At 46.0% G+C, this 15786-nt stretch overlaps 1 protein-coding gene across 5 annotated transcripts in view; it reads right to left on the bottom strand.

The window, feature by feature from the left end:
- LOC133116816 (dachshund homolog 1-like) overlaps positions 1–15786 on the bottom strand; it is a 169694-nt gene that overhangs the window by 71794 nt on the left and 82114 nt on the right. For 2 of the 5 annotated variants that reach the window (XM_061226787.1, XM_061226789.1), the window contains exons 3-4: positions 3423–3569; positions 2226–2324 (exon numbers count right to left, since the gene is read on the bottom strand). In XM_061226787.1, the coding sequence (XP_061082771.1) occupies positions 2226–2324; positions 3423–3569 (246 nt within the window). The remainder of the gene's footprint in view (positions 1–2225; positions 2325–3422; positions 3570–15786) is intronic. The other 3 variants (XM_061226790.1, XM_061226791.1, XM_061226788.1) reach the window with 2 other exon arrangements.

The raw sequence follows: 15786 nt of genomic DNA, 5'->3' as shown, positions 1-15786 counted from the left end.
GAAAGAAAAAAAAGTATATATTATTTTGCACTATTTCTTGGCCCAGCAAAAGTAATGTAAAAATGCAGTCAGAAGTTGAAATCACATTGAAACACCCCCTCTAATACCTGCCAAATGAGCAGATTTAGCCTGTATGAAACTCCTCATCGAGCCACTTCATCCAAAAATCCCGATTGCCATCAGCGGAGAAGCGGTATGGAAAGCCATTTGGTAATGACAGGGGGAAATGAACGAACGCGGTGAACACGGGGTCCCGGTGGAACCCTTCACACAGAACGCTGGGCCATTCGCACGGAGAGCAATAAAAAAAACAACCGCCTTCCTCACGCAAAAACGCTACATTCTTAATTGGTATACAAATTTTGGGAAGCTAAAATGTTCATAAAGCAGTTGGATGGAACACAGTTGGATGACCCCTAAATTGCTAAATAGACACTAAAACAAGAAGCTCATAAACAGTGATAGGCGCACAGTAAACACGAGCTCAAAACTTCGACGTTCCTCCTCCTGCTCTGCGCGTATTGCACAGGTGAGGTTTTCCTCTAACGCCGAGCGTAGATGAACCTGGATGAAATCCAATCTGAGGTCACAGGCTGATGTTTTCATTTTTACAGCGAATATGACCACATCATGGCTTTTTGATTAATATTGACATGTGAATCACTCACTCTGTCCTTTGGGGAAGCCTGTTTTGCAGCACAAAGGTGTTGAGCCCACTTTGAAAATTTGAAGGAAGAAGGGACATTGAGCCAACTCAAACCTTCAGTGTAAAGACGTAATTAAAAGGTATGTTTGTATATTAAGGTACGTACAGTAAAGGTTCTGCTAGCAGGTGATACGCTCTGCTACTTTTTCAATCAGTAGCATCAAAATACCTCATAGGTTAGTGAAGCTACATTTTTAAATTCAAATATTTAACATGCCCCAACAATAAGCAGGTTTATACTGTAATATCACAACAACCACAACACAATAGAACAACTACAACACAAATGTTTAGATGGAAACGTTGGAAGCCAGGTAAAACTAAAAAAAGCTTAATTTCCATCCCAAGACACAGCTACAGTAGCCATGTTTCAGTTTTAATTAGTCGGTGATGGAGGGTTTGAGGAGGATTTGTTTGTTTTTAAAATTTAAAACTGATATCAAATGTTGTCTCATCTGTCCAGAATGCTGTCAGAGTGAGATAGCACTCGCTGTTCTGCTTTATAAAACATAAATACAGATTTATAGTCAACCGTAAATAACCAAGCCACTAAGTTGGTAAATAAACCATTGAGTGTAATATTTAAGCAATTAATTAAAGCAATCAACTGAATATATTATCTAATCAAGTACAGGAGACAAAACGAGGAGGTCACAATGTTTTTAGATATTCCTATCAGTGTTGTAAAGGTTTCAGACCTGGGAGACAGAGATACTTGTTTAAAAAGAAGAGTAATTAACCTTTTCCGGAACCAAACGAGCAGCAGGCCACAGACTCTCAGTGAGCAGGAGAAACACACAGGCCTTTTAGAAGCAGTCTCGATGGCACACCCAGGACATTAAACACACACTCTACTCACACACGTCCTGCCTTTCTCCACAATGACCGCAGATCTTACAAGTTATATGCTAAAAATGAGAATGTCCGTGGAAAGAAAAGCACTTCTGAAGTTCAATGTCTGTTATCAGTCTAATACATTAAGCCCTTTTCTTCAATAGGAAGCAAATATCAATAGTTTCCAGAGACAGAAATGGGAGACAGGAAAAGGTAGCCATGTGAAATTGCTCTCAGTCTGCGCGGAATGCAGATTTTGAGCCGGTGTATTGTAAGGGAGTTGTTTATATTAACTGCATAGCTACAGAGGTGTACTTTCGCAAGCCGCACTTTACAGTTAAACCGACAAAATCGTTTCACAATGGCTTTGACTCACACCAACATCAAATTTGTTTCCAGAATACTCGCTGATGGCCAAATTCGTGATATGTACAATAATTATGTAAGCATATATACTGCATATACACGCACACATATGTACAGTACTGTGTAAAAGTCTTAGGCACATTATTCCATTAAGCAAAGCTTTCAAAAATAAGAGTCAGAAAATGTCCTATAAAGAGCAGTGGAAAAAAAACAAAAGAAACAGTATTTCTTGTGATCACCCTTTGCCTTTAAGGCTACATTCTCTTAGGTACACAGTCCTGCAGTTTTATAAGGAAATCGGCTGGTCGGTTGTACCAACCATGTTGGAGAAGTCCTGCGGACTGTGGCTGTCTCGCTTGCTTCTGACTCTCCAGGTAATCCCAGACAGCCTCGATCAAGTTTCTATCTGAAAAGTGGTCTGTTACTTAATATGTTACTTTATCTAGCAAAATGCATTAACATTTGTTTCAGTGTAACATGACATTTTTTTGGAAGTATGAAATTTGCTCTTTTCTACTGACACACTAATGCAGAAAACAAAAAAAGAAAAAAGAAAAATATCAATGAAAATTTCTTTTTTTTTTAAATCTATGGTGCCTCAGACTTTTGCACAGTATTTATTTGTATACTGTACATACTGTAAATATATGCATATATGTGTGTGTCTGTACAGTATGTGCATGTGTGTGCGTGTGTGTGTGAGAGTGTGTGTGTGTGTGTGAGTATGTATATGTGTGTGTGTGTATGTATATATGTGTGTGTGTGTGTGTGTGTGTGTGTGTGTGTGTACGTGTGTAAGTGTTGGGGTTTGAGTAAGCCTGGGGTGTGAGTAAGGTGTGTGGAAGGTGTGTGTAAGGTGTGAGTAAGGGCAGGGTAAGGGTACTGACCCACGCTGGAGTTGAGCTCTCCGTTCTCGGTGTCGGGCGGGCGGGTGTGTGTAAGGTGTGTGTAAGGTGTGAGTAAGGGTACTGACCCACACTGGAGTTGAGCTCTCCGTTCTCGGAGTTGGGCGGGTGGGTGGGTGTGTGTAAGGCGTGTGTAAGGTTTGTGTAAGGTGTGTGTAAGGTGCGTGTAAGGTGTCTGTAAGGGTACTGACCCACGCTGGTGTTGAGCTCTCCGTTCTGTCAGTGTGGTACAAGGGTGTGTGAGTAAGGTGTAAGGTGTGTGTAAGGTGTGTGTAAGGTGTGTGTAAGGGTACTGACCCACGCTGGAGTTGAGCTCTCCGTTCTGTCAGTGTGGTACAAGGGTGTGTGAGTAAGGTGTAAGGTGTGTGTAAGGTGAAAGGTGTGTGTAAGGTGTGAGTAAGGGTACTGACCCACGCTGGAGTTGAGCGCTCCGTTCTCGGTGTCGGGCGGGTGTGTGTAAGGTGTAAGGTGTAAGGTGTGAGTAAGGTGTAAGGTGTGTGTAAGGTGTGTGTAAGGTGTAAGGTGTGTGTAAGGTGCGTGTAAGGTGTGTGTAAGGTGTAAGGTGTGTGTAAGGTGTGAGTAAGGTGTAAGGTGTGAGTAAGGGTACTGACCCACACTGGAGTTGAGCTCTCCGTTCTCGGAGTCGGGTTGGTGGCTGCCGCTGTGGTAGCTGCTCATCACCTCCAGCTTGATCTTCTTCACCTTCATGGCCTCAGCGATGGCGGCGTTCGCCGCTGCTGCTGCTGCTGCAGTCAGGCCTGGGGGAGGAGGGCACGGCACATGGTCAATGACTGGCATTTATATAGCGCCTTTATCCAAAGCGCTGTACAATTGATGCTTCTCATCCACCCATTCATACACACACTCACACACCGACGGCGATTGGCTCCCATGCGAGGCGCCGACCAGCTCGTCAGGAGCATTTGGGGGTTTAGGTGTCTTGCTCAGGGACACTTCGACACAGCCCGGGCGGGGGATCGAACTGGCAACCCTCCGACTGCCAGACGACTGCTCTTACTGCCTGAGCCATGTCGCCCCATGGGTCAGCCGTTCATTCGTTTATTCATTCACTCATTCATCATTTCATTCATTCACTCATACATTCATTCAGTTACTCATTCAGCCGTGAATTCATTTCTGCATTCATTCATTCATCATTCATTTAGTCATTCATTCACTCGTTAGCATGAAGCTACCGCAGCACAAAGACACAGACAAAGTGTGTGTGTGGGTGTGTGAGTGTGAGTGTGTGTGGGTGTGAGTGTGTGGGTGTGAGTGTGTGTGTGAGTGTGAGTGTGAGTGTGTGTGTGTGTGTGCGTGGGTGTGGGTGTGAGTGTGTGTGTGTTTGTGTGTGTGTGTGTGTGCATGTGGGAGTGTGTGTGTGTGTGTGCATGTGGGAGTGTGCATGTGCGAGTGCGAGTGCGTGTGAGAGTATGAGTGCGTGTGAGAGTGTGCCTGAGAGTGTGTGTGTGTGTGAGTATGAGTGTGCGTGTGTGTGTGTGTGAGAGTGTGTGAGAGAGTGTGTGTGTGTGTGTGTGAGTGAGTGTGTGTGTGTGTGAGAGTGTGTGTGAGAGTGTGTGTGTGAGAGTGTGCGTGTAAGAGTGTGCGTGTGAGAGTGTGCGTGAGAGTGTGTGAGTGTGTGTGTGTGTGTGTGTGCGTGTGAGAGTGTGTGTGTATGTGAGAGAGAGTGTGTGTGTGAGTGTGTGTGAGAGTGTGTGTGAGAGTGTGTGTGTGTGTGTGTGTGTGAGAGTATGTGTGTGTGAGTATGTGTGTGTGTGAGAGTATGTGTGTGTGTGTGAGAGTGTGTGTGTGTGTGTGTGTGTGTGAGAGTGTGTGTGTGTGTGAATATGAGTGTGTGTGTGAGAGTGTGTGTGTGTGAGTGCCCAATGAAGCAGATACAGCACGGTGCTTTGATGCTAGCAGATGGAGTCAGACATACTGTCATTATTCCTGTTTGCAAACAGACTGTGGTGTGAGTCCCACAGAGAACACACAGGCCAGCACAGAGAGAGAGGGAGAATCAAACACACACTTCCAAAGACCGCATGCATACATTCTGAGCCCGTTTTAATCACACACGCAGCGATCAAACCCACACTCTCCACACAAACACAACAGTGTAATAACACAGCTTTGTGAGAACTGCAGCTTTGATGGCTGGAATGAGCTGCTCCTTTGTGTCTGATGAAGCTAAAAGGCCAGCTCTGAGGCTGGGGAGAGCATGTATATCACACAGAGAACAGAGTGATTCACCTCCAGATCTATAGCTTCCGCTGGAAAACCTTTGAGAACAAAGCACTGTACGTATGTGCATGGGTGCGCACATATAATGTACGTAAATATGTGTGTGCGTATGTGTCCATGTGTGTGTGTGTGTTTGTGTGCGTGCGTATGTGTCCGTGTGTGTGCATGTATGTGTCCATGTGTGTGTGTGTGTGTGCGTGCGTATGTGTCCGTGTGTGTGCATGTATGTGTCCATGCCTCTGTGTGTGAGTGTGTGTGTGTGTGCATGTATGTGTCCGTGCCTCTGTGTGTGAGTGTGTGTGTGTGTGTGTGTGTGTGCATGTATGTGTCCGTGCCTCTGTGTGTGTGTGTGTGTGTGTGTGTGTGTGTGTGTGCATGTATGTGTCTGTGCCTGTGTGTGTGTGTGTGTGTGTGTATATGTGTCTGTGCCTCTGTGTCTGTGTGTGTGAGTGTGTGTCTGTGCCTCTGTGTGTGTGTGTGTACAAATAATGTGTCATTATGTTCATCAGTTCTTATAGGCCCTGTGCCTTTATGACAGAAATCTCTCCACACAACCACATCTTTCATACCTCACAGAAGAGTGAAAGAGTCTCTCACAGAAGAATGAAAGAGTCCTCTAACAGAAGAGTGAAAGAGTCTCTCACAGAAGAGTGAAAGAGTCTCTCACAGAAGAGTGAAAGAGTCTCTCACAGAAGATTCCTCTCACAAACACCACCAGAGAGAAAGGGTGCTGGGACATGTCCACGCCAGGATTGATGCACTCACAGAAACAGAGTCTTCAGAGAGCGCGAGAGAGAGAGAGAGAGAGAGAGAGAGAGAGAGAGAGAGAGAGAGAGAGAGAGAGCGAGAGAGAGAGAAAGACTGCAGTCGCCATGCTCTGACCTTCAACACACTTTTTTATAAATTACTCGTGCTGGAGTGAATTAACGCTTTGTAGTGTGGTGTATTTTACATAGTGGTCATATTTAAGCCCTTCAAACACTCACATACACATTCATATTGTAAATGAACAATAACACAGCAATGCTGCAATTCTACCTCCAACACTGCGTGCAAAGCACACACATGAGAACACATGAGAGCACGTCCACACAAATAAATAACGTCAAATTTTATTGACTGATGTTAAAACATAAATGTTTATTCCGTCCTCCCTGGAGATGACATGGTGAAACTGATATTGGGGATGTCTGCAGATCGCAGTCGGCACATCGGATTTCCGGGGAACGCTGTCGGCAGAGACGCCGTCAGAGGACGGACGGTGCGTTCTGAGTGGCCGTGTAATAACCAATGAGAGTCGAGGGTTTTTACCGCGTTACGCACCCCGCTTATGACCGGCGTCCGGGTCTGCGTTGGGCGCCGGAGACGAGCCGATTCAGGAATATCCCGTCACTTATCTGTGTCCGTGTCGGAGGCCGGGCTGGAGCGCGGGCATGGTGTTTAGAGCGTGGCGATACGGGCGATACGGGCGTGGTGTTTAGAGCGTGGTGATACGGGCGATACGGGCGATACGGGCATGGTGTTTAGAGCGTGGCGATACGGGCGATACGGGCGTGGTGTTTAGAGCGTGGTGATACGGGCGATACGGGCGATACGGGCATGGTGTTTAGAGCGTGGCGATACGGGCGATACGGGCATGGTGTTTAGAGCGTGGCGATACGGGCGATACGGGCATGGTGTTTAGAGCGTGGCGATACGGGCGATACGGGCGATACGGGCGATACGGGCATGGCGTTTAGAGCGTGGCGATACGGGCGATACGGGCGATACGGGCGATACGGGCGATACGGGCGATACGGGCATGGTGTTTAGAGCGTGGCGATACGGGCGATACGGGCGTTTTGAGCGTGGCGATACGGGCGATACGGGCATGGTGTTTAGAGCGTGGCGATACGGGCGATACGGGCATGGTGTTTAGAGCGTGGCGATACGGGCGATACGGGCGATACGGGCGATACGGGCATGGCGTTTAGAGCGTGGCGATACGGGCGATACGGGCGATACGGGCATGGTGTTTAGAGCGTGGCGATACGGGCGATACGGGCGTTTTGAGCGTGGCGATACGGGCGATACGGGCGTGGCGTTTAGAGCGTGGCGATACGGGCGATACGGGCGTTTTGAGCGTGGCGATACGGGCGATACGGGCGTGGCGTTTAGAGCGTGGCGATACGGGCGTGGCGTTTAGAGTGTGGCGATACGGGCGTGGCGTTTAGAGCGTGGTGATACGGGCGTGGCGTTTAGAGTGTGGCGATACGGGCGTGGCGTTTAGAGCGTGGTGATACGGGCGATACGGGCGTGGCGTTTTGAGCGTGGCGATACGGGCGATACGGGCGTGGTGTTTAGAGCGTGGCGATACGGGCGATACGGGCATGGTGTTTAGAGCGTGGCGATACGGGCGATACGGGCGATACGGGCATGGTGTTTAGAGCGTGGTGATACGGGCGATACGGGCATGGTGTTTAGAGCGTGGCGATACGGGCGATACGGGCATGGTGTTTAGAGCGTGGCGATACGGGCGATACGGGCGATACGGGCGATACGGGCGATACGGGCATGGCGTTTAGAGCGTGGCGATACGGGCGATACGGGCATGGTGTTTAGAGCGTGGCGATACGGGCGATACGGGCGTTTTGAGCGTGGCGATACGGGCGATACGGGCGTGGCGTTTAGAGCGTGGCGATACGGGCGATACGGGCGTTTTGAGCGTGGCGATACGGGCGATACGGGCGTGGCGTTTAGAGCGTGGCGATACGGGCGTGGCGTTTAGAGTGTGGCGATACGGGCGTGGCGTTTAGAGCGTGGTGATACGGGCGTGGCGTTTAGAGTGTGGCGATACGGGCGTGGCGTTTAGAGCGTGGTGATACGGGCGATACGGGCGATACGGGCGTGGTGTTTAGAGCGTGGTGATACGGGCGATACGGGCGTGGCGTTTTGAGCGTGGCGATACGGGCGATACGGGCGTGGTGTTTAGAGCGTGGCGATACGGGCGATACGGGCATGGTGTTTAGAGCGTGGCGATACGGGCGATACGGGCGATACGGGCATGGTGTTTAGAGCGTGGTGATACGGGCGATACGGGCGTGGTGTTTAGAGCGTGGCGATACGGGCGATACGGGCATGGTGTTTAGAGCGTGGCGATACGGGCGATACGGGCGATACGGGCATGGTGTTTAGAGCGTGGTGATACGGGCGATACGGGCGTGGTGTTTAGAGCGTGGTGATACGGGCGATACGGGCATGGTGTTTAGAGCGTGGTGATACGGGCGTGGCGTTTTGAGCGTGGCTATACGGGCGTGGTGTTTTGAGCGTGCCGATACGGGCGATACGGGCGTTTTGAGCTCCATCTCCCCGCCGGCTGCCATGCGGCCTCAGCGCGCGGCCCTGCCTCCGGCCGTCTGATAGGCAGATGGTGCTCCGCGCGTTCCCCCGGTGAAACGCAGGCATCATTTAAACGCTTGTTTGCATTGTCAAATACGGCGCCTCCATATTGACGCATGGTATACATCATAACAAAGTGGGCCCTCCGGACGGGGCCCCCGTTCCCCACGCGTGGGCCCCCCGGACAGGGCCCCTGTTCCCCACGCGTGGGCCCTCCGGACGGGGCCCCTGTTCCCCACGAGTGGGCCCTCCGGACAGGGCCCCCGTTCCCCATGCGTGCCCCCTCAGTGCTCTAATGAATGGAGCCCCGCTCACTGGAGGTCAACGCTCCTTTATGGAGAGCGGGAGGGAGTCACTCCCCTCCCAATGAGACGCACACATAACCGAGAGAAATATTACCATCGCTCTCAGGTATATAAATATACGAATATATAAATTACTTCTCTTAGAATACGGCTTAAAAGCACGTTAATCTCCATTCTCTGGTATTTGGCTTTCAGGATGTCTCAAGTGAATGTATCACATCCAATATGTCAAGGGATTTATTCATTAAAATGTGAATTATTATATGAATATTGTCGATAATGTTCCGATTATGATTGTGTATTTTTAAATTATTTCATATCCAGAACCATTACATTATTTGTAAAGACTGTGGTTATGATTTGTAAGAAACAATATTATGCAGGGGAGAGCTGGTATTGTAAACTGATCCCAATCTTTTCCATTGTTTTCCTGTAAAACCTGGCAGGCCCTAACGCTGATTGTCTCCTAGGCACTCCTCTGAATTAGCCCCAGGCCCCAGGCACTTCCCTAAACACTGCACACACAACTGCTTTGATGCCATTTCCAGCTCGAGTGTGAGAATGTGGAGAATGGAAACATGCCATTCTGACATTCCTGGAATTAAATTAATCATATTTGTTGGAACTATTCTTAGATTTCACTCCAACCATCAACAATTATTTACAGCAACAACACACCAAAATGTACCTCTTCAAGGAAATGTGGAAATGACCTTTAATGCAATAAACATTAATGTTTATTTTATTTTACTTTATTTTACAGAAACTCAGAACTGTCAGTAAGAGCACACTAATCAAAGTCATACCCTGTGGATTCACAGAGTATTGCCTTAAATTAATTAAAATAAAATTATAATACTTTAAAGTGTTACTTCTTTAAAGCAGCTGATAAAAAAATGATCTGTGTTCATCCAAGGAAAAATGTAAGTAACTCAAAAGTAACAAATAAAACTTACATTTAAGCGAAGAGTAAAAGTTGGTAAATATAAGGCTTAGCAATGCACTCCTAGTTTCAGTAAACCAACAAAGCAAAGTGTGAAAGTTGGTGACATTTAACCTGAGGGATATGAGAGAGTTTCACGAGCATTCGAGCAGCTCGACAACAAACTAAACTGGAACTAAAACCAAATGGACACCAAAACAACAAAAGAACACCACATTCTGTGGAACCCAAAAGAACACCAAATTCTGTGGGACCAAAAGAACGGCAACAACAATATAAATAAAGCTTGTTCCAGATGTTTATTTGAACAGAGGAGGCTGCCTGGAGGTCAGGGAGGACTCGCTGTGCTTGTGAAATGTGTGGCAAGGTTCGTGCATTCTGGCAGTAAAAGCACGGTTTGAGAGTATTGTTCTGGTAAAGGCGGCAGGGCCTACCTCTCACACTCACTGAAGCCCGTTCAGGACCCGGTCTCTCAGCAAAATGAGTCGTTTATTACAGCTCGATTCTAAAAATAAAGGAAAATATTCCTCTTCTACAATAACGGATCCTGTAAAAGGTCTAACAGCCGAGTTAATAATTCTGCAGAGGCGGCTTTCCTTCAATTGTTTAAAAACGGAAAATCGTGAAGTGACAGATGTTCCTTGTCGCTTTGCTTCCATCTTAAACCTACAGAAAGCTTTGATTTAAGAGAATGGGAACAAGTCTCTCATCAAAGGAGACTGTTTTCCGCCATGAACAAGTCACAAGGTTAGCAAAAGTAGATATGAATTGTAATAAATGTTTATTCCGTCTACCCTACAACACAACTGCATGTTCATCAGAATCCATCATGAGAACATATTACATCTGATGTAGAAAGCAAGAGGCATACAAGAATGAACGCACGCACGCACACACACACTCGCACAAACACAAGGCCATATAGCTGGAGTCACACAGCTACAAGGACAGATTCTTCTCATTTATTTATTGTTATTGTACAATCTTTCACAAAATTGGAGAGTTGGTGGTCTATGATGTTGCAGAGAGATTGCATGCATACTCACAAAGATAAAACAGAATTCACTCAAAGAAGAACTTTGGAGTATTCACTCCAGGAAACACAATCAAAACATTCCCATGTCTTTTTGGGGGACAAAAAAAGAAAGATATTTGCAATTGCAGATCTTTCCAGATTTGTTTTTCTTTTCTTTTATATACTCAAAGAAAGGTTGGACATGAAAAATATATCGAACTGAAATATTCAGAGGAATTCTGAATTCTCCTTTTGCAGGAGAAAGGAAGATGAAAGCAGGACTGTGTACCTGTAATGGTCCCCACATCCTGCCACCAGCCTGCTGCTCCTCAAACTGTGTTTGTTGTGTGACTGTGTGTTTGTTGTGCGACAGTGCGTTTGTTGTGCGATGGCGTGTTTGTTGTGACTGTGTGTTTGTTGTGTGATGGTGTGTTTGTTGTGTGACTGTGTTTGTTGTGCAACGGTGCGTTTGTTGTGCGATGGTGTGTTTGTTGTGTGACTGTGTGTCTATTGTGCGATGGTGTGTTTGTTGCGTGCCTGTGTGTTTGTTGTGCGATGGTGTGTGTTGTGACTGTGTGTTTGCTGTGTGATGGTGTGTTTGTTGTGCGCCTGTGTGTTTGTTGTGTGATGGTGTGTTTGTTGTGTGCCTGTGTGTTTGTTGTGTGCCTGTGTGTTTGTTGTGCGATGGTGTGTGTTGTGACTGTGTGTTTGCTGTGTGATGGTGTGTTTGTTGTGTGCCTGTGTGTTCGTTGTGCGATGGTGTGTTTGTTGTGACTGTGTGTTTGCTGTGTGATGGTGTGTTTGTTGTGTGATGGTGTGTTTGTTGTGTGATGGTGTGTTTGTTGTGACTGTGTGTTTGTTGTGTGATGGTGTGTTTGTTGTGTGATGGTGTGTTTGTTGTGTGATGGTGTGTTTGTTGTGACTGTGTTTGCTGTGTGATGGTGTGTTTGTTGTGTGCCTGTGTGTTCGTTGTGCGATGGTGTGTTTGTTGTGACTGTGTGTTTGCTGTGTGATGGTGTGTTTGTTGTGACTGTGTGTTTGTTGTGTGATGGTGTGTTTGTTGTGTGATGGTGTGTTTGTTGTGACTGTGTGTTTGTTGTGTGATGGTGTGTTTGTTGTGTGATGGTGTGTTTGTTGCGTGCATGTGTGTTTGTTGTGTGATGGTGTGTGTGTTGTGTGATGGTGTGTTTGTTGTGTGATGGTGTGTTTGTTGTGCGCCTGTGTGTTTGTTGTGACTGTGTGTTTGTTGTGTGATGGTGTGTTTGTTGTGTGCCTGTGTGTTTGTTGTGTGATGGTGTGTTTGTTGTGTGATGGTGTGTTTGTTGTGCGCCTGTGTGTTTGTTGTGACTGTGTGTTTGTTGTGTGATGGTGTGTTTGTTGTGTGCCTGTGTGTTTGTTGTGTGATGGTGTGTTTGTTGTGTGATGGTGTGTTTGTTGTGCGCCTGTGTGTTTGTTGTGACTGTGTGTTTGTTGTGTGATGGTGTGTTTGTTGTGTGCCTGTGTGTTTGTTGTGTGCCTGTGTGTTTGTTGTGTGATGGTGTGTTTGTTGTGTGATGGTGTGTTTGTTGTGCGCCTGTGTGTTTGTTGTGCGCCTGTGTGTTTGTTGTGTGATGGTGTGTTTGTTGTGCGCCTGTGTGTTTGTTGTGCGCCTGTGTGTTTGTTGTGTGATGGTGTGTGTGCTGATCGTCTGTGCCTGGCTCTGGCTCCCTGCTGTTCTGCAGTCATTACAATGCAGGCACCCTGTCTGAGCACTCAAACTGCAGGGCCCTCTCAAAGTCACCTCTAGGTCTACACCAAACTTTCAGCCGCTCTGTACCGCCATTTACCCAATTTACCTCCCAATAAACGGAGACTCGAGCCTGAGCCTGTTGTGTACAGTAATTTACCCATCTTAGCGCTCAATAAACGGAGGGCTGGAATATACCGTAAACAAATATCATATTTCAGCAGTCGTGAGTGAAGGTTGATATTTATAATGAGGCAAGCTTTTGACCCCTCGGCGCCTCTCTCTCTGAGATGGTGGAATCCATCTTTTAGCCTAACCAGCGTATTACAGATGTAAGCAACCGTTTCATTCTTCAATTGTCCTTTTATTAGTCTCTGTGACTGACAAACAAACGACGTTGCGCAACCACATAAAGCAGCGCGCTCCAAATTTGCCGCTCAGAATCGCAGAAAAAAGGAGCCGACAGTTAGGATTAAGCAGAGGATGTCATCTCATGCAGTGACTTCATCTTCTGTCCAAAAGCTGTGCGCGTGAATCCACAGCACAGAATGGTAGAATATATCATATCAGTATTGATAAAATAAATGTAATGCATTAAATAATTATGATTAAAAACAAATGTAAATGTACGTACAGTACCGTGCAAAAGTCTTAGTCTTTCAAAAATAATACAATGAAAGGTCCTAAATAAATATACTATACATTTTACATTTAATTTTAGTAATTTGGCATAATAGTTCAAAACTGAATCAAATCTATATTTTTTGTGACCACCCTTCGGCGTTAAAACTGCATCACTTCTCTGAGATATAGAACTGCAGGACAGCGTTGGCTAAGACAAACAGCAGGGAGGTTGTTCTGAGCATGTTGGAGAACTCGCCACAGTTCTTCGGCAGACTGTGGTTGGCTCCTTGCTTCTGATCTCAGACAGCCTTGATCAAGTTTTTATGTAAAAAGTAGTCAATTGCTTACAGTAATATGTTACTTTCTTTCATTAAATAGAAAAATGTCTCTCGAAAAAATGGAAATCTCAAATGTGTTCTTTTATACTAACACACACAAAAAAATAAACATATATAATAGCCTAGGGTGCCTAAGACTTCTGCACTGTACTGTATATGTATTGTATATACACACATACCCATGCACTCAAGCACACACACACACATTTGGAACAGAAGGGGGCTAATCGTCTTGGTCATTTGCCAACTCATTGTTAATTCACGTCTCTCACACACAATGGTGCATCGGTGTGTAAGAAAGGTCACCAAACTTCCCTTTGTTGAAAAAAAAAAAAGGCCTTGGCACAAATAAAGAAATGCCCGGTCCTGTCACGGCGAGCATAACACAGCCAGTAACAGGGGGGAAGGCTGATAGTAGCCCTCTGAGCAGCTGTCATATCAAATAATAATGAAGTATTTATTAATATGCAGGGGAAGCCGCGCAGACTGTCTTAACGCTGTCACGGCTGGGCGTACTGTCAGATTGTTCATTATTAATTAACACGCTCGTTGCCCCATACCTGCCCAATGCCGCCGCCGTCTCAGGAGCACAGACGCAGTGTACTGCGCGCGCCCGCAACGCAAACCGCTAACGGCGTAATTAAATTAAAACCAGATTAACCGCACGTCGGGACACAAAAGGACCGGCTTCACGACTGGGGCGATAAAAGAATTGGCGGCCCTTATCTGCAGCGTTACCTTTTTCTGTTTGTTTGTTTGTTTGTTTGTTTGTTTGATTGTGGAATTAGAGGAATGGTGCTGGAGTTCCGTGTTGTTTTATCTGACAGGAGGAGGGGGAAGATGGCAGCCATGTTCCAGTCAGCGAGAGGTTAATGTTACGCTGCACTGACAGCCCTGTCAGAGGGCAGTACGGTGGGCCGAGAGGGACATTTCAGTCCCAGAGCCGAGACGTGTGCATCAGGGAGCTTCAGATGTGAATTCACCGTCAGCTTATTCTTAAATCTGATGATCAAAATAATCATCACAGGCTCAATAGGACACATTTTACAGATTACTATTAAATTATTCATTTGGAGAGACCTTATAATTATATATACATTTTTGACAAAAATGAGTTGGTGTCATAATTATGTACGTTACCGGTAATTTGATTTTGATATTGTAGATTCAGAGTACTTTTAGGGTGTCTGTCATTTTAATCTATGAAGAACTGCCCTGCCTTTTGGTTTTGCTGTGTTATTATGGGAAAGCGCAGTATCTCAAAACTACTCAGAATGCAGATAGAACCGTATAATTCCAAGGTTATGATTCGGGATTTTACATATTGCACAAATAATATAAGCAGATGATATTTGTTATTTGCGTAGTTTACATGATGAATATTCTAATGTTTAGTCTCTTGAACAATGAGAAATCTGTTTGCCAGCATACAAATTCATAAAAGTGTGTAACGCTTGCTGTAATTTAAAATTCAAAGTAAAGAACTGAATTTACATTCCAACACTGCTGAACACCTGCATGTTCCTGGCAGTGGTGGAGTTAGCCCTCGTAAGGCAGGTTAAGAGACAAACACTGGGTTTTGCGTGTTCCTGGCTGTGGTAGTATGAGACAGGTTAAGAGACAAACACTGGGTTGTGTGTGTTCCTCACTGTGGTAGTGTTAGCCCTTGCGAGGCAGGTTAAGAGACAAACACTGGGTTGTGTGTGTTCCTCATTGTGGTAGTGTTAGCCCTTGTGAGGCAGGTTAAGAGACAAACACTGGGGTTTTCAGCAGTCAAGCAGCTCTTACTCAGTACTCTCTCCCCCGGTTCGCTTGCTGCTGCAGGAGCAGATTACAGTCACAGCAATATTGATAAAAACAAGGAAAATGTTTTAATGCGCAGTTTTAGTGGAGCTTCAGCGTGCCAAGTTTTAATGGACTTATCCGACAAATAAAATAAAATGAAATTTCAACCAGATAACATTGTCTATTGTCTATAGAACGGGCTTGCTTCCAAAGTGCTTTTTAGTTCCATTGTGTCAGAAGTCCTGAGACGCAGAAGGGAACATTAGCGGTACAGAGCGCAGATGAAAAACCCGAGGAGCTGGACCTGCCTTCAGTCAGCTAATGTTCCGCTACACTGACCGATTTACTTTGTGTTTCCTAACTCAAGTGTGCATTTCATGCCTTAAAAGTCAGCTTGCCGCATTATGATATTACATTACATTACAGCACAGCTGGATATCTCCTTTCTCACAAAACACATGAAAGCAGCGAGACCTGCAGTTAGCCCAGCAGCTTTTTACAATACTCCAGGATCAGTAACTGCTCAACGTCGTCTGTGCCAAGCCTGATTTGGGGACACGTAGAATATGAAACAGCTATCACATACTTATTGTAATAACAACATTGGTATTTATTTA

This window comes from Conger conger, chromosome 17 (genome assembly GCF_963514075.1).
Source record: "Conger conger chromosome 17, fConCon1.1, whole genome shotgun sequence".
Classification (NCBI taxonomy): domain Eukaryota; kingdom Metazoa; phylum Chordata; class Actinopteri; order Anguilliformes; family Congridae; genus Conger; species Conger conger.
Note: the sequence above shows the minus strand (reverse complement) of the source record. Positions and strands in the feature narration are given on the sequence as shown.